Source organism: Octodon degus, unplaced genomic scaffold, assembly GCF_000260255.1.
Source record: "Octodon degus isolate 3935 unplaced genomic scaffold, OctDeg1.0 scaffold00060, whole genome shotgun sequence".
Taxonomy (NCBI): Eukaryota; Metazoa; Chordata; class Mammalia; order Rodentia; family Octodontidae; genus Octodon; species Octodon degus.
Genome location: NW_004524636.1, coordinates 4,302,956 through 4,321,862, shown reverse-complemented (window position 1 = coordinate 4,321,862; position 18,907 = coordinate 4,302,956). Strand labels below are relative to the sequence as shown.

Here is an 18,907-nt window from a genome sequence, read left to right as displayed (position 1 = left end):
CCCAGCCCAGAAATATTTTATTTATTTATTTATTTTTTAGTCAGAAATATTTTATTTATTTTTTCAGCCAGAAATATTTTAAAGCAAAAAGTTTGTTCAGAGAAAAATAAATGATCCAATGGGCTAAATGAAAGTAATCTTAGTTGGCCTAATTAAAAGTATAATTTGAGGCCAGAAGATAATTGCTGTTTAATTGAAAATATTTTTTTTTTTAATTTTCATTTTTTATGTATCTAGTACAGGGTCTCACTACCAGCTCGGACTAGTAGTGAGCCTCCTGTTTTCAGCCTCCCCAGTGCTGGGATTACAGGCATGTGCCACCACGCCCAGAATCTGCTGTTTAATTTATTTTATTTTTTTTAGTGTTTTAATTTTTGGTAGAGCCAAGGATTGAACTCAGGCCCTTGTGCTTGCTAGGCAATCACTTACTCTACTGAACCATCTCCCTGGCCCCCTGCTGTTTAATTTAAAAACAGCACATTTAACATTTTATCTTTAGGGGCAGGGGAGATGGCTCAGTGGAATAAGCGCTTCCCTGGCAAGTGCAAGGGCCTGAGTTCAATCCCCGGTTCCGCAAAAAATAAAAAAATAAAACTTTATCTTTAAAAACCTTTTTATTATTGGTAGTAATTTTATTGTAATATTATTCGTAGTAATTTTTATTAGTTTATAGTACGCTTTAATCTTACCTATATTTCATAATTTCAACTATATCCTCAGCATCTTCTTTGGTTGCCTTCTCCCTCAGTTCTAGCCTTGCTCGTGCCTTTGAAAAAAAGCAATCATTTTAAAGATCATAAAGATAATAATATGTTTAAGATAATAAATACATCCCCTGTTGTTTGAGGAGTTATGGTCTAAGTTTATTTATTCATTTATATAAAAACTGACTTGTGAGAAGCTATAATACTAAAAATCAGAATTTTTAAAAATTAGAAAATTTGAGTATAAAAGTAACTTGCTTAAAATGTGAATAAAGCTTGCTTTTACAGGCATCTTTTTCTGAGAGTTCATCTTAGGAGATTTGACTATGAAATATACTTGGTTTTTCCTTGCCTTTACTTAAAAAAAAAAAAAAAAAAAATCATACCTAGCCAGTCTGTTAAAACACTAAGAATTAATCAGATTTTAGAAGCAAAAAACCCAAGTATCTGACTCAGCTGACTGAGCTACCCAAGATCTCTAAATTCCACAATGTGAAAAGATATCATTGCTCTTAGCAAGCAGGTACTATCCTTGTATAGACCCAATGTGTAATCAAATCAAATACTCAAGATATTTGACATATTCCAAGTTCTCCTTTGCCTGTCTTAGAATCCCAGATCCTAGTTAGCATAGCTACTTTTAAGATACTCCCGGAATCGCCTGTCATGAAAAGAATATAAAAGTTGCATAATAAGTAGCAGATCTTGTACACAGAAGGAGATGCCCTAACATATTACAGATATGACCAAATCTTTTTATAAGCTTTTATCTACCAATTTGTAATGTTTCTCAGGAAGAAGAAAACCTGAATCAATTGCACAGGAAAATTTATCAAGAGAAATCACACTATGTCCTATCCCCTTTAAACCAAAAAAAGAATGTGCAAATAAACCTCTGTTAGACGAATCAGAGACTCCAGCTGCCTCGTAGTTATTGGTGAGCTGTTTGACCTCTGGCTCTGTTTGCGGAGCTCCAGGTAAAAATCTTGAAGAACTTGAGCAGCTTCAGGGGACAGCCTGGGGTGGACGTACTGGCGGGCATAGCCAATGTACTTCCTCAATAGCTGGTGGGGAATTGGGTCTATTGTTTCTCCAGGAACCACCTGTAAAGGCAGAAAGGCTCACGGTTATCAGATAAGTAGCATATAAAATCTTTGTCTTAAATACTTAGATAAGTATAAAATTAAACATATCTCCAAGTAAATCAAATGCTATAATTATAGCTATCACTTTGTTGACTTAAATGATTTTAAGTAAGTTTATACAAACTACTATCACAATACAAAGACTTTTTTGTTCTTGTCCTGGGGATCAAACGCAGGACCTTGTGCTTGCCAGGCAGGTGCTTATGTGGCTGAGCTATCTCCCCACAAAACAACAAGTTTTGGTATGAAAGTTTGCATACCACTGCTCTACAGTAAATTACACACAGAACCTTTCTGTTTTTTTGGGTATTGTTCAGTGGTGGTGGTGCTGCGGACGGAGCCCAGGGCCTCTGCCTGCCAAACACATCCTCTACTGCTACACCCCACCCAGCTCCCATCACACTGAGCTTCGACACTCAAGTAGAACCAAACTGAATGACTGACAATAAGCATGTGTACCTTTAGTCTTTCTGATAATGGTTTCTCAGAAACCACTTCAAGTACAGAAGTATTTGAATCTTGGCTATTCACACGAGCTACTGTGGCGCTACTAACAGCTCTCTGCTTTCCAGCTCTTATTGCGATCACATGTTCAGAGAGTAAATGATCATGCTGCTCATTTGGGGTATCTAACAGGATAAAGACCAAGTCGAATCTGGAGAGAAGAGCACTCCCCATTCTAGGAAGCATGAAAGAAAGAAAAAACAGTGAGTAGGATCAAAACAACCAGAAAATGTAGAAAAACTATTTACCTGTTTACTGTTCAAGTTCTATGTTAACAAAAACAGAAGCTTTAAAGGAATAAGCAAACAGCCTTTTGAATTTAATATATTCCAGCTACTCCAAGCCCTTCACCATGTACACAGGATTTATAAGCACCTACCCGTGGCAGGTTGAGGACGTGGCCAATTCTCTGTGTTCATTACTGCCACATTATTGCTCACAATGCTGTATGTTGAAGCAGAGGTTATGCATTTGAGTGGTTCTTAATCTTTTCTGTCATTTGCCTCATCAAAACACTGAATCTGTGTGGCCCTTCTAAACTTTTTCTTAAAAGGGCAGCTATATGGCCGTGAGTCATTACAGCAAAAATGCTATATTCTATTTAGTCATCTTTTCTGAACCTATCACTCAAGGTCACTATTTGATATGCAAAAAATGAAATTCAGAGTGAGTAAAGAATTCGACTAAAACATCAAAGCACGTTTGTGATACTACGAAAAACCAAAATTCAAGGCCCAGGGATTATTGTTCAATATCTTTCTTTTTCAGAAGTTTATATTATAGTACATGTATACTGATTATATTCATCCTGATGAGTTGGTACATATACATTAACACATCTGTTTCCTCCTCTTTCCCTTCTGATCTTTAGACTCGAAGATTAGGCAACAGAGGAAATAAAGGAAAACTAATAGATTGGATTTTTTGTTGGGCATGGTACAGAAATCCTCCAAATCTCTAAGTGAAATTGTAATTTTTTAATGTATCAAAGACTATATTCTTATTGTAAGTGTATAAATTATTAAAACATTAAGAAATTAGTGCTGTGTGTGGTGGCGGACACTGTGATCCTAGCACTTGGAAAGCTGAGGCAGGAGGATCATTGTGAGTTTGAGACCTGACTGGGCTACAAAGTGAGCTCAAGGCCAGCCTGAACTGCATAGTGAGACACTGTTTCAAAAAGAAAAAAAAAGAAATTAGCCATGACAGTGGCGCACCCCTGTAGTCACAGGCACTGGAGAAACTGAGGCAGGAAGGTAATTTGAGTCCACAAGTTCAAGATTAGCCTGGACAATTTACCAAGATCCTGTCTCACAGAAAAAAAAAAAAAAAAAATTTTATCCAGGCATGGTGGCACACATCTGTAATCCCAGCTACTCCTCAAGAGGCTGAGGCAGGAGGGTTGAAAGTTCAAGGCTACTCTGGGCAACTTGGCAAGATCTTGTTTCAAAATGGAAAAAGAAAGGAAAAAGAGGGTTGAGGTGGCGAGGACGAATGGATGTAGCTTGGCAATAGAGCACTAGCGCACTAGGATTACAGGTGCGTGCGCCGTCTCTATCGCCACCTCAGCACGCCAAAGGGGCAGGCCAGCACAGCATGCCAGAGGATCAAACCCCTGACCCCTGCACCTGCCTAAGCAGGTACTTTAATCCACTGAGCTATCTGGCCGGCTCAAGGTCAGAGTTCAAACATCTGTACTGCAGGAAAAAAAAAGACAGTTTTTTCCACACTAGACTTATGTTTCTTTCTTATGAAGCACCCTTTTGCCTTTTGCTCACTTTTGTATCACTTAAATCTGTTTTCCTCTTTCCACACATTCTGTTTAACATACACAAAACTAATGTAAAGCTCATACTTAAGGTAAGAAGGCTGTTTTTGAAAAAGTGAGATCATACTACAATGTAAGCACGTAGCACAGTCTTCTCAACAGTGAAGTGCACACGCCCTCCTTACCAGTACACATGAAGCCAGTTTCATCCTTACAACTGCTACTTTCCACCACCCAGCAGTTTTACATAACTTCTGATTTTGGCAGTGATCAACAATGCTGCAGTATCCACCCTATAAATCTATCTTTAGGCACCTGTTCAACTATTTCTATGAGGATTCCTAAAAACAGAATGGCTGAGCAAATGGAATATACATTTAAAACATTGCAACAATCATACCAAGTATGATTGTTCAAAGTACCAAGTTGTACATATGAGAACTTACTTCTCCATTCCTTTGTCAACAATGATTAACACTGAAAATTTCATTGTTTTAATTTGTAGCACTTAAGCACAATTCTGTACATGTACTGGACACTTGTTCCGTGAACTACCCTGTGGGTCCTCATTCATTTCCTTGTTAATTATGACACTGCCTGAAGGTAGACGCATTTGAAGACACTTACTTTAAATTCTCAGAGACTGTCTTGGCTTTATTGTAGTGTCCCCCAACTGGGTTCGCAGCAGCGACCACTGAAGTTCTTGCAGGGAGGCTACAGACCACACCAGCCTTCGCAAGGCTAATGCTTTGCTGTTCCATGGCTTCTAATAAGGCTTGGTGCTGGTTCCCCATCTTATCGAACTCATCTATTCCGCAAATGCCTTCAGTCACAGGAGAACAGACAAAAGTGTTTTCTTTTGGTCAAATTCCAAGTTTTACAAAATAGAAATTTTCCACTATCAAGCATTATTTCCATGTGATTCCAGTAGTTAAAATTACAAACTGTCGGGGGCTGGAGAGATGGCTCAGTGGTCTAAAGCACCTACTTGGAACAAACTCGGCAAAGCACAGGGACCGCGGTTCAATCCCCCAGCACCACATGCCAGCCAGCCCCGCCCCCTGGTGGGCTGAGCTGGCCACACACACACACACACACACAAAAGGAATAAATAAATAAATAATTTAATTAAAAAAAATAAATAAATAAAATTACAAACTGTCAAACAATGGAGAATTACTGTTTGTTATGCAGCAAAAATACACTTGCCTTATTTTTTATTTATTTTTTATGTATTTCATACAGGGTCCAACTGTGCACCTCAGACTGCTTCTGTTTTCAGCCTCCCCAGCGCTAGGATTACAGGGGCGCACGCAAACATGCCTAGTCTTGGTGGCTGACTCAGCAAGCACAGGGGCAGGGCCAGCGTGGCATGTGCTGCTGGGGACTGAACCCCTGGCCCTGTGCTTGATTAAGCAGGTGCTTAGTCTGCTGAGTTATCTTGCCGGCCCTACTTGCCTTATTTAACTAAGTTCTGTATAACATTTGTTCATTCACTATTTCCATAGGCAAAGCACTATATTGTAAGGGTTATAAAAATAAAGATCCAAGAGTGATCTTCTAAATGCTGAAGGATTTAAATTCAAACAGGTGAGATAAGATATATAATTCAGGCCTGCCATGGTGGCCCATGCCTGTCATCCCAGCACCCTGGGACACTGAGGCAGGAGGAATGGCAAGTTTGTGTAACTTAGCAACACTCTGTCTCAAAAACTAGAGTTGGGGATGTAACTCAGTATAAAGGCACTTGCTTCAGTCCCAAGTACCCCCCACCCCACACGATGTATATATATAGTCAAGACAAACACTTCAACAACCATATGAAATATGCATAATTATCTGAGTTTTCTGGAGTGGGATATATTTGTAAAAAGGGAAATGTGCAACAGCTTTAGGAGGCAAGGTGCTATTGGGCTAGGTCTTTGGGGACAGTGGAACACATGATTTAGGAAAACCATTATCTATGGTCAGAAGACTCCAAGCATGCATTCTTCGTACCAAGACTGCCTGTCTCCTGAAGTGAGTGTCTTCAACCTAGCACAATATCACCACTGAACGAGGCATTGTTGTGCCAGGGATGTCATATGTCACCTATGAGTGACATACTCATAGCATCCTTCCCCTACCAGGCAGCTGAGGAAGAAAGGCTTATTAGCTTGACAATGCGCAGGAAAAATAACTGCTGATTAGAATAGGGAAGAAAAGAGAGGGACAGGGAGCAACCCTGGTGTCACTGGTTATCATCCCCATTGGTCTCTCACCTTGATCGCCAAGTACCAGGGCACCAGCTTCCAAAGCAAAGTCGCCAGAGGAATTGTCTTTTGAAAGAGTTACAGTTAGCCCAGAGGCTGTGGTGGTGTTGCCACAGACGTACACGCCACGTGGAGCTACGTTGCACACCGCCTACCGAGCAAGAAGTGTATAGGATCATTCCGAGTGAAATGGAAATAACAGCTAATGGTAAACCGTTCCTGACTGTTACCTCTATGCCTGGTTTTGTTGTAAGAGCTTTACTGAATAATCTGCACCACCACTAAAGAAGCAGGCAATATGTCCTGGCTTACTGTAGTAGAAACCAAGGCCTCCTAAGAATAAGGAGAAGCTACAGAAACCACATAGCTAAGAAGGAGGGAGGCCAGGATTCAGTCAAACCAGCATAGCCTGGCTCTAGAGGCCCAATACTCAATATAATTTTGTTATGCTTAATTTTCAAGTTCAAATACCAAATCCTGAGTACCAGTTTTAATTCCAAAAGCTCCCATTCTTCTTTAAATGTCAGATATCGTTCCAATTTTAGTATAAATGTTGCCAAAGCGAGCACTAAATGTGAAGTAATGAAATGGTTTCATGTGCCTCCACTCTCTGAGCAGGCAAGGTTTGCCAGAAAAGTAAACAGTGCACACAGCTAAATCAGATCTCTGGAGCCAGACAGGGCTGCATCACCACACACCAGACCTCACTGCACCACTGTAGTACTGCCCTGAGGGGCAAATGATAAATAACACCGTCTATGCAAGGCGGTTAGCCTGGCACCTGGCACATCACAGGTGCTCAGCACAGGCACTGAGTGTGGCTGTACCCTGCCTGACTCCAGGCAGTGGCACTCCGGTATCACATCAGAAGTGCACTGTGGGTTCACGCAGTGCACACCCCCAAGGACTGTACAGTGCTGGCTCAGTAAACAGTAAGTTCATAGTCATTACTTGCAACTCCTTATTTCTTAGTCTTCTTGGGAAGCTGTACTGACAGTGCCTTGAGAATGATTTACTAAATTGTTTACTAAATCGTTGTAAGAAAAACAGGTTACAAATATAAACAGTTTATAATGCAGTGTTAGCCTAATTTTGAAACATCTGACTTAGTGGGATTTACATGCAGTATCTTCCAATGTTTAAAATCGTTAAATTTCCATTTATATTTCAACTTCTATTTTTAAAGTGAGCCAAGAGTTTTAAAAGCATCATTTGAGGTTGAAAAATTAACGATGTCATTTCTTGGTATTAAAACATTTTCATTGTTCAGTACCATTAAATGTTGTTCACAACCATCTATCTGCCAAGAAATATTTCCTAAATAGACTAGAGAAAAATGAAACTCTTATGTACTTGGACAACATGCATAAACTCAATCATCGGTGCAGGTAGCCACTGGGGGTAAGCCTATAGTACACCAATTCCAAAGTCACACAGACCACGATGCTGGTCACAAAGCAAGCTGGACAAGAGCCGAATCAAATCCAACGGTTAGGTCCAACACTGACTTTATGGGGAAATTTGATTCAGTTCTTGTCCAGTTCAGTTTGCAACCGAATGTGGAGACAACTGAGTTCATGAACAGAGGCACCACATTCATAGAGTAAGTCCCCAACTTACAAATATTTGAAATGCAGACTTTCATAGGTGAATAACTGTGTAAGACTCACTTTTTCGGCTTAGGAACAAATCTGACTTACAAACCATTCTTTGGAATGGAACTGGTTCTTAAGTGGAATGGAACTGGGACTTACTGTATGTGACAAAGATAGAAAAGAGAGGTGTAACAGTTCCGATCCCTGCAGGTCCCTCTTCCCTGTATGCTGTGGCTAACAATCCTGCTTCCATCTTTATCATGGCTTTTGTTTCACCTACAAGCAAGAACTCTTTACCGCAGTTCTCTTTACCTTGGGCTGTGGCAAGTGCTCAGAATGTACTTCCTTTTAAAAGGAAGCTCAGCTGGTCAGAGGCATAGAAAGGTTTTTAATGGCATTACAATGATGATGGGTTTAGCACTCGGGGAATGAAGATGACTCATACATGAAGGGTAGATTGTGAAGACAACATGCATAAACTCAATCATCAGTGCAAGTAACCACTGGGGATAAGCAGGGCTTCTACCTATAGTACCTGAGCTGTCTGGTTCTCAGCCCTGGCTGCACATCAGAATTGCCTATGGGGGCTGCACGTGTGCAAACAGTAGGACACTCTTAATTCATTTGCCTGGGATCGGCTACAGCATCTTTACAGAGCTCCAAAGGTGATTCTGATGTGCAAAGATACAGCAGCTACATGCTGTTACATACCAAAGGGCTGGGAAGCCCTCAACCTAGGCACATTTTCCGTATTGGGTGAGGATGAAAGGAGTTTGCAAAGCCTTCTTAGAAAGGACATTGTGGATAGCTTCCAGGTATCACTTATAGGAAGCTACACATGTCCCCATAAGCAGCACCTTTCAGACAATACCAACCAAGGTGTGAAATGGCTGCCGGCAGAGGCAGGCTCTCCTCAGTGACCAATAACTACTGAAGAGGCACCAAAGTTGCTTTGCTTTGGACTCCAAAAGAACCAAGGAGAAGCACAGATTTCCTTTCCTTTGTCAGACTAGTCTTAAAGCTCTGGACAGTGCTGCTGTACTTACAGGAACAAGAATGGATGGTCCTGGGCTTTTTTTGTTTTTTCTTTCTGAGACAGGGTCCTGATATACAGTTCAGGCTGGCCTTGAGCTCACTTTGTAGCCCAGGCTGATCTCCAACTTACAACAATCCTTCTGGCTCAGCTTCTCGAGCGCTGGATTACAGGTGTGCATCACCATGCACAGTGGGTGGTCCTGTTTTAATGCCTTAACTGTTTTGGTCAGAGGTGAGATCACTTCTGAACAATGCACACTAACAAAACATTGCCAAGTACCTCCACAAAAGTGTTGGAACTGGTTCACATTTTATACTGTTTTCTCAGCAGGAAGCTGTGCAACCTGTGTGACAGGACCCTGGCTCGGCCTGCAGACAGGGTCAGATACACACTGCATATGACATACATATCCAGCTCTCCTACACTACCAATGGACAAGATCCTCCAGAACATAGTCCATGCTCTGAGAAAATGCACATGTCAGTGGTTCATGTTTTATAAGCAAAAGGTCAAATACTAAAGTACCAATTTCCTACCTGCAACATCTGACTCTTTCCAAGGCCTGGATCTCCAACGACAAGGACATGTGGGTCTCCTCGAATTGGAATTCTGTTTTTGTCATCTGCATATTTCTGGCTACCTCCGAAGAGTGCCAGTGCCAAGCCTGCTTTAACAAGCTCAAGTGTGAAAAGAGAGGGAAAAGGAAAAACATAAAGATAACTAGCAAAAGGGGCACAGTATCTTTGCTTCTGTTTTACAACACTGATTTGTTTAGGGATATAATGTTTAAGCCTGACTGAAATTTTAAATTTTTATAACAAAATTATAGAAACATAAACTTCTATAACGCATCATTAAAAAGCCAGGCATGGTGCTGCATGCCTGTGTTGAGAGGCTGAGGCAGGAGGATCACTGTTAGTTGAGGCCAGCCTGGGCCCTGGAGTGAGTTCAAGGCTGGCCTGAACCACATAGCAACCAAGAGAAAAACCAGTGATGCAGAAGGCAAACTGCAGCCCTTTGCAAGATAAAACTCCTGCACAGGCATGAGCTCCTAATGTGACTGGACACACGAAGTTAGCACAGGAACCAGCACATGCTTTGCAATTTGGGGAGTGGCCTTGTTCCTGAAGAACAGGCCGCAGTTATTTCTAGGATGAAGATCCTCCATTATATTATACAAGCTTGGTTGTTTTCTTTTCTTTTCTTCTCTCTTCTTTTATTGAGATGAGCTCTATATGTATTTCAGGCTGTCCTTGAACTCACTATGTAACCTGGGCTAGGCGCAAGCTCTCAGCACTCCTCCTGCCTCAACTTCTTATGTGCTGAGATTACATGTGTGTGCCACCACACCCAGCAGCCACACTAATCTATGAAGAATTAAGATTCATATATAAATATGAATAACTAGCTAACATAAATTAGCTATTTTTCTGAAGTATTATTTTTGTAGACTTTATATATTTTTGAGTGAAGATGAAATACTTACCTCATGACCAAAAATCACAGGGCAAAGTGAGCTGAAAAATAAAACACAACTTATAAAATCTAACATATACTTCATTAATCCATTAGGAAATTACAATTTGTTTTATTGAGCAATACAGATAAATACAGAAAATATTTTATCCCTTCAAGTAACTTAATAAATTTTATTTTTATAATGAATTCCTAAAAGGTCCTGGTTAAACTAGAAAAGGATTAATGCTTTAAACACTGTGTCTGTATAGGGGAGACAGGGTACTTGCAGAGCATTTAAAGTCCCAAATACCCCCTGACACACACCCAGCTGGGTGTGACGGTGGATGCCTGTAAGCCAGCACTGCTTCAACTCCAGGGACCCCACCCAAATCAGTCAGCAGTCAGTGAGATGCACCACACTGACACCTCCACTTTGGGCACAAGATATTGTATCTTGGGGCTAGGGAGATGGCTCAGTGGACTAAGTGCTTCTCTGGCAAGTGCAAGGGCCTGAGTTCAATCCCTGGTTCCACAAAAAAAAAAAAAAAAAAAAATAGTGTATCTTATGTGAAGAAACACGTAAGATCCTCCTGAGGCAGAGGGATCACTGCAAGTTCAAGGACAATCTGGGCTCCACAGTAAGCTAAAAGCCAAACTGAACTACCCACTGAGATCTTATTTTAAAGTGGGGTGCTGGTGTCCCACCCACAGCCCCAGACACTCTGTGCAGGTGCTAAGCACCATTGGTTTTCACCAGAAGCAGTCTGCAGAGCCTTTCTGCGGCCACAGGAGCATCCAAAGCAGGCAGGATGGGCCAGCCACAAGTGGTAGGCTTCTCACATCCTTGAAGCAACTCCAATATGAGGCCCTCTGAAGAACAAACACTGAAGCCAACTTCACACAAGGCAGTAATCCAGAGTCCTCAGAGCATGGCACATGCCTATAATCCCAGCACTTGGGAAGATGAGGCAGGGGGAGGATCCTTGCAAGTTTAAGACCAGCCTGGGCTACTGAACTGCATAGTGAAACCCTGTCTCAAAAACAAACAAAAAACCTCAGAGCCCTCAGAGTAATTATATCCTGGATACTAGTGGTGAGCAGTTCACTAGGGCACCACCCTGCCATCCATCCCTTCTGTGTCCTCCCTCTTCCTCTACTGCTGGTTTGGGGCTCACCCCATACACATGATCTAAACTAAATCAATTCAAAGGAATCTCAACTAGAACATATAACTTTACACTATCCTTTCTATTCCCCTCTTAGCATCTTCCACATTATCTGACATAGGTCAAAATTGTTCTATCTCTCTCCCTCCTTTTATTGACTGACTGAGATAGGATCTCACTATGCAGTCCAGGCTGACCTTAAATTCACTATGTGGCCAAGGCTGGCCTGGAACTCACAACAATCCTCCTGGCCCAGCCTCCCGAATGCTGGAACCACAGGTGTGAGCAACCACGCCCAAGCTTTCCTTCTTTTTTCTTTTTTTTTTTTTTTGCGGAGCTGGGGATTGAACTCAGGCCCTTGCACTTGCCAGGGAAGCGCTTATTCTACTGAGCCATCTCCCCAGCCCCAACTTTCCTTCTTTTTTATGTGGATCTATTTATTACCAGGGACTGAACCTGAGTTTTGCTACCTAAAGCCAAGAGTGCCTGACAGGTACACAGGCGGTGTGCTCTCGGAGCCGCATACATACTTGACAATGAGTTTAAACAGGTTTTCTTCAGCTTGAATCTCCTGGATGGCATAGAAGTCCTTTAGTGAGAACTCTATCAATGTTCCATGCTTACAGCTGTCCTCACAAGTCTCGGTTTTCTGGCCTTTGTTATTGCTAACAGAATTTGCTTCAATGTACAAAAGGAACATGCACTTGTCATTCTTACTTCGTGATCCTATAAATTTAAAATATTAAATATAGTATTAGTATTCGCATTTCCTCACAATGACTCCACTAGGATATTAACAAATCACAGTGAGTTATAAACCTTCAGTTTCATCTTATGTAAGCAACAAGGAAATCCCTACATTATTTGAGGTTCAGAAGTACCTTATAAAGAGAAAAGATGATTACTGACAAATCATTACTGAAAGACAATCATAATCAGGAAAAGTCACCCATACCTTCTTCAGCATTTGAGACTTTGACAGTACCGGTGATGGTCACCATGTCTCCTGGGACACAGCTATCTACCAGGTCATGAACAAGCTCACATTCTATTGTGCGTGGAATCCGACCTGCTTCTCGATGAGTATCAGACATGAGCTCCTGGATTCTAAATGTTGAACAACTTTTGGTTAGCATACACACGTAGTTGCAGTTATCCCCCTAAAGATGAACTGTTCAAGGTCCACATGGCGCTGAGCAGGACAGACTAGCCTCAAAAAAAGTTTGGTGGTGAATCCATAATTACTGTGGTATGGCAGCATGAACAGGGTCTTTGCCTCACCTCCTCCACAGGTCCACAAAATGAGTCCTTAAAAGGATAAAGAGATGTTCTGGGGACACAGAGAAGTCCTCAGCAATGCCAAAAGCACAGCAGTCACTTTTCTTGACAATAGCAAATAGGGAACAACAATGGATGACAGAAAATGAAGCCCAGGACATACACTGGTAAAAAGTACAGGAATAAAGAGAAGTGGGGGCCACAGGGAACACACATCAGAGTCCTCGGCATGTGACAACAGGGCTCAGAGTCCTTTTGAAAGACAGGTGGACAGCCATAGAGGGAAAGAGGACTTTGCCACCTGGAAACCTAGACCAGTGCTGGACAGGAACACACATACTTCTTCTCTGATCGAAGGGAAGGTGTCCAGTAAAACCATCAGAGCTCCAAGAAAAAGCCCCTCTTTCTGGTATTTGAGAAGCTCAAATTTAAAAAAATCCATAAAACACAAAACATAGTGGTATACATCCATAATCCCAACACTCAGGAGGCTGAGGCAGGAGGATCACTGCAAGTTCAAAGCCTGCACCAAACACATAGCAAGAGCTTATCTCAAAAACAAACTCCACATTCAGAATACTGAAGACTCCTACTTATTCAGGGCCTCTTAACAACAACAACACAAAGCCTAACTATGAAACAGCAAATGACTGCTGGGCATGGTAGTGCTCACCTGTAATCCTAGCACTCAGAAGGTTGAGGCAGGAGGATCACAAATTTGAAGTCAGCCTGGGCTAGATAGTGATTGTAGCCTGAACTACACAGAGAAATCCTATCTCAAAACAAAAGCAAAAAGAACAACAAAAATAAAACCAGTCCTACCTACTCTAAGTAATTTCTAATCAGATATTTGAGAATGAAATGGTAGTAATTCAGAAGAACATTAAAAAAAATACCCTGCTTAGGTTTTTTAAATCTTTTTATTTTTTCCTGCTTGATAGTTTCGAGAAAATGTTGCTAGCTTAAAAAAACAAATTAGGGGCCAGGGAGATGGCTCAGTGGAATAAGCGCTTCCCTGGCAAGCGCAAGGGCCTGAGTTCAATCCCTGGTTCTGCAAAACAAAACAAAACAAAACAAAACAAAACCAAACCAAATTAGCTGCTCTAAGAAAGGGATTATGGGAAAACAACTGCGAGATCAAGAAAACTGAAAATAATAATATATCTCTCTCTATATATAAAACATTATCTGTCTATAGGACAGATATTTTAAAAAGCCAAAGAAATTTAGAAAATAGAACAAAGAAAATGTGGGCAAAAGTTTAGACAAGGGAACAAGCCAAAGGCTGCAGCTGGTGAGAAGCCAGGCACTGTACAGTGGAAGACAACTCGAGGACAAAGGGTCTGTCCATGTTAGAAAGGAAGACAAACCAGACAGCCCCACTCCTGACTAGGAGCATACAAATGCAGAAACTATGGAGAGTGGAAGTCCAGTTGCACCAAAGGAATGGAGTCAGACCAGCATCACACCCCTCACCAACAGCAGGGAAAACAGACTGAACAAATCAGACGTTGGCAGCGAGACTAACATCCAGATTTTTTTTTTTGTGGCTGGCTCAGCCCACCCTGGGGACAGGGCTGGCCCGGCAATGCGGTGCTGGGGATTGAACCCTGGTCCCTACACTGCCTAAGCTTCCCTAAGCAGGCACTTTAATTCACTGAGCTATCTTGTGGTCCCCGACAGGCTGAGATCCAAATACAGGCATTTACAGACATTCAAGGACCCAGAAGGTTTTACATCCTATTCTTGAGAATTTCTCTAGAAAAACAAGATTATAGAAGACAATATTCAAGAAAATGGGGGCCTGACCCTAGCAGTGTGACAAAGAAAATCCCAGCATAAAGCAGGGCTATAGATTAGAGACCAACTCAGCCAGGCATGGTGCTACACACCTATAATCCCTACATTCAGGAAGCTGAAGCAGATCTGCCAAGCGTTCAAGGCCAGCCTGTGCTACACAGTGAGTTCAAGAGCACAGTGAGACCCTGTCTCAAAAAACATACAAGCAACAGCAACAAGATCAAGCTGGGAGCCAGGATGCCAGCAGCTAACTCTGTGGGTCCTACTCTATCCCAGAACACAATAAAAACAAATTTTTGTTTCATTTAAAAATACTTCTTACCTTACCACTTGTAATGCTTACACAATAACCAGCTTACCGCCTTCCTTTTAATTTTCTTCACATGTTTACCTATGCCCAAAGTTTTACTGACAATGTGAAGACACCAACAAACTTGCTATATGTCATGGCAGCTATCAGTAGATGAACTTTCAAGAACAGGGTAAACAGGGTGTGCAGCAGCTGGAAGGCTTTGAGACACATCATAACGCCACCCCCTTGATGCACATGTGTGCAGTGCATTAACTGAGAAACAATAATTTCATTCCTGCGCAACCATCCCAACCTAAGCCTCAGGAAAAAAGAGAAACTGAATTAGCTCTGTGTGGCAGAAAGGAAACCTTTCTTCTAAGGCAGAAAGTCACTAATTATAAATAAAACAATTACATAATAAGCTAATACTGTCTTTCTTTCTTTCTTTTTTTTTTTGTTTTTGAGGCAGGCTCTCACTATGTAGTTTAGGCTGCCCTGAAATTTACTATGTAATTTACACTGGCCTTGAACTAATGATAATCCTCTTGCCCTAAAAGCTGGGATTGCAGGCATGCACCACTGTACCTGGCTGCCTAGCCAAGTTTTCTGTACCTCATTTTAAAATTACTTTAGACAAAACATATTTTTAAAGACTCAAGAAAAAGGTTTTTAAAATCATTTCTGTTTTTTGTAATAGCAGGCAGTACTCCACCACTGTGCTATATCCTAACCTATCAGGAAGGTGGGGTAGACCTAGGACAAGGTGTGGTACTAAACCACTTCATCTTTTGTCTAGTTTCTTAGTCTTTTAGAGTCCCAGAGAGCCCTCTTATTAAAAAAAAAAACAAAACTACTATTCATTATTTTATGTTTAGGGATGTTTCACCTATGCCTAGGTGAAAAAAAGGAGTAATTTACTGGGTAAAATACAGAGAGAAAATTACCTGACTTGCAAAAGTATAGATTTACATGGCAGCAAAAACCAAAAACTTATTATTATTATTATTTTTTTTTAAGACGGTCTTGTTATGCAGCTCAGGCTGGCCTGGAGCTCACTTTCTAGCCCAAGCTGGTCTCCAACTTGGGCAGGTTTGGCTGGCTTGGGTTGTGGGGATCGAACCACAGCAACCTGAGCCTGACGGCTTTGTTAAAGCAGCCATTTAAAGAACTGAGCTAGGGCTGGTGAGATGGCTCAGGGGTCTAAAGCACCTACTTAGAACAAGCTTAGCAGAGCACAGGGACCGCGGTTCAATCCCCAGCACCACATGCCAGCCAGCCCCGCCCCCTAGTGGGCTGAGCTGGCCACACACACACACTAAATAAATAAATTAAAAAAAATAAAAATAAAAAATAAATAAAAAAAAAAATAAAGAACTGAGCTAAGGGGCAGGCCCCCCAAATCTTAAACAAAACATATAGCAAATGGTATAAAATGCCTAGAGGACAGTGAGAGCATGGAAGGAAGAGGCCTGAGCCAGGCTTTTCCGTCCAGAAGCCTCGGTGTCCTTCTGTGACGCTCATGATAAAATGGATCACACAGCCTCATTTATGGCCTCCATCCAGTTTGATGAATTACATCTCTGATTTAAAATGGAAAACTTCTCAAAAGCCACTCGACAAAATTTTTACATTCTTTCCAAAATCTGAGAAATCAATCTTTCTGATCAAGACCATTATTTCAACACAGAAACTTTTCCCTCAAGGGGCTGGGGAGATAGCTCAGTGGTCTAAGCACCTGCCTGGCAAGTGTAAGGACCCAGACTAGAGTCACAAAACCACATACCATGCCAGGCATGGTGGTGCACGCCTGTAATCCCAGTGCCGAGGAGGCTGAGACAGCAGGATCACTAGGAGTGCAAGCTGTGAAGAGAGGCCCTGTACCAAACAAACTTTCCTTCAAATGTACCTACTACCCGACTCCCCACTGTCTATAGTGTGAAGTTACATCCTGAAACAGCACGAGGAGAGACCCTAAATCCTGCCTTTCCCTTAATGGCCTGTGGCTTACTTGATTGACTGCCAGTCCATGGTCACTGTGAGGGGAGAGCTGCGGAGAGGTGTGAAGGACTTCCCACGACAGGCAGGCACGGGACACTGCAAGGAGAGCAATGCGTAGTGACAGTCACATCTTAGGAAAATTCAACTGACAGCATTTTATTCAAGTAAACCCACTAGGATACTGTGATGCCTTTCCATTTCCTCCTGCAACAACTCAATGTCACTTACTTTCAATGCACGGTTCCAGCTGGCCCCTCTGCTCCTACCCTTACACCACATGCTCTGTGCCCAGAAGCCTGCCACTCCGTGGGCTCCCTGAGGGCCCCTTCAGTCACACAGACCCAGCCCACCTTCTTTCTGAAAGCCTTTCCCAGGGCTTTAACCCCCATTCCCATCTGGCCTCCTTTGCACTGTATGTACGTTGTATTTGCTGCTCCACACAGGCAGTCCTTGCCATATTATCAAGTTGTGTTCATTTTCCTCAGTCACTTCTCTAACTTTGGGCCCTCAGGACGCATTTATAAACTCAGGCATGGTGGCAGACTATATTTTCCAAATAAGACTGCAAAATTTCTCCTCCAACATTTCTAGAACTCTGTCCCTCCCTATTGAGTGTCACATTCCCTTTCCCAGCATCTGGCCAGCCTTGTGACTCTCTCTGCAGTGATCAGAACATAACAGACACTGCCTGCTTTTCTCAAGCTTGTGAGGGGCAGAGCCTGTCAACTGGACCTCCTCACCTTGTGGCTGTCAGAGCAGACCAAGTGCTCCCAGCTGCTTTGCTATATTGGAAAGCCAAAGCTGGGCCATCTGAGGGGCCTGCTTGGCCCCAACCACCTAGCTGTACCAGCTGTACCTGTCATCTCTAACTATGACTCCACAGACACCAGGAGCAGAACCACCCAAGTAAGTAGGTTCTTAAAAATTCCTAACCGACAGAAATCACGCATCAGATTACTTGGTTTTGTGCCATTCATGAAATTACATGTCAGGATCAGTAAGATAGCTCAGCAGGCTACGCACCTGCTTAGGCAAGCTCAAGGACTGAGGTTCAATCCCCAATACCAAATGCTGCTCTGGTGCTGGCTCCAGCCCCACCCCTGGGTGCGGTGAGCTGGCCACCAAGGCTGGGCATGGTGGTGCACACCTGTAATCCTAGCACTGGGGAGGCTGAAAACAGGAGGATCACTATGAGTCTGAGCTGCACAGTGAGACCCTGTACCGAACAATTTAAGAAAGAAAAAAAGAAAGAAAGAAATTAAATGTCAGATAAGTAAAAGGTTTACAATATTAGAAAAAATGAAGCTGGGCCTGGTGGTGCATGCCTGCAATTCCAGTACTCAGGAGGTTCATGCAGGCCTGGCTACCTAATGAGTTCAAGGCCAGCCTCAACCTCATAGCAAGAACCTGTCTCAAAAAAATAAAAGGGGAGAAAAATATGCAAAATGTTTATAATGCTCAGGTAAGGAAGGGCTTCTTACATAAGCAATAAAGCTTAAGTTATGAGCAAAAGACCCACCAAATTGTGTCAGAATGTAAAACTGTACAGCAAAAACCCCCACAAAGTTAAGACAAACCAAAGGCCAGGATTTCTATAACAAATAAAACCAACAATGAGGGGCCGGGGAGATGGCTCAGTGGAATACGTGCTTCCCTGGCAAGCTCAAGGGCCTGAGTTCAATCCCCGGTTCCTCAAAAAAAAAAAACAACCAACAATGAGTCCATACCTAGCATATAAAAAGAACTCCTCCAAGAAAGCAATGAGGGGCTGGAGAGATGGCTCAGTGGTCTAAAGCACCTACTTGAAACAAGCTTGGCAAAGCACAGGGACCACGGTTCAATCCTCCAGCACCACATGCCAGCCGGCCCCGCCCCCTGGTGGGCTGAGCTGGCCACACACACACACACAAT

The 18,907-nt window shown here is 42.3% G+C and overlaps 1 protein-coding gene across 3 annotated transcripts in view; it reads right to left on the bottom strand.

Moving 5' to 3' along the window:
• Positions 1–18,907, bottom strand: part of Mcm8 (minichromosome maintenance 8 homologous recombination repair factor) — a 45,420-nt gene that overhangs the window by 7,045 nt on the left and 19,468 nt on the right. For all 3 annotated transcript variants that reach the window (XM_004634282.2, XM_023718596.1, XM_023718595.1), the window contains exons 8-17: positions 17,007–17,092; positions 12,584–12,735; positions 12,159–12,354; positions 10,491–10,521; positions 9,541–9,681; positions 6,383–6,524; positions 4,749–4,944; positions 2,309–2,528; positions 1,598–1,807; positions 690–766 (exon numbers count right to left, since the gene is read on the bottom strand). In XM_004634282.2, the coding sequence (XP_004634339.1) occupies positions 690–766; positions 1,598–1,807; positions 2,309–2,528; positions 4,749–4,944; positions 6,383–6,524; positions 9,541–9,681; positions 10,491–10,521; positions 12,159–12,354; positions 12,584–12,735; positions 17,007–17,092 (1,451 nt within the window). The remainder of the gene's footprint in view (positions 1–689; positions 767–1,597; positions 1,808–2,308; positions 2,529–4,748; positions 4,945–6,382; positions 6,525–9,540; positions 9,682–10,490; positions 10,522–12,158; positions 12,355–12,583; positions 12,736–17,006; positions 17,093–18,907) is intronic.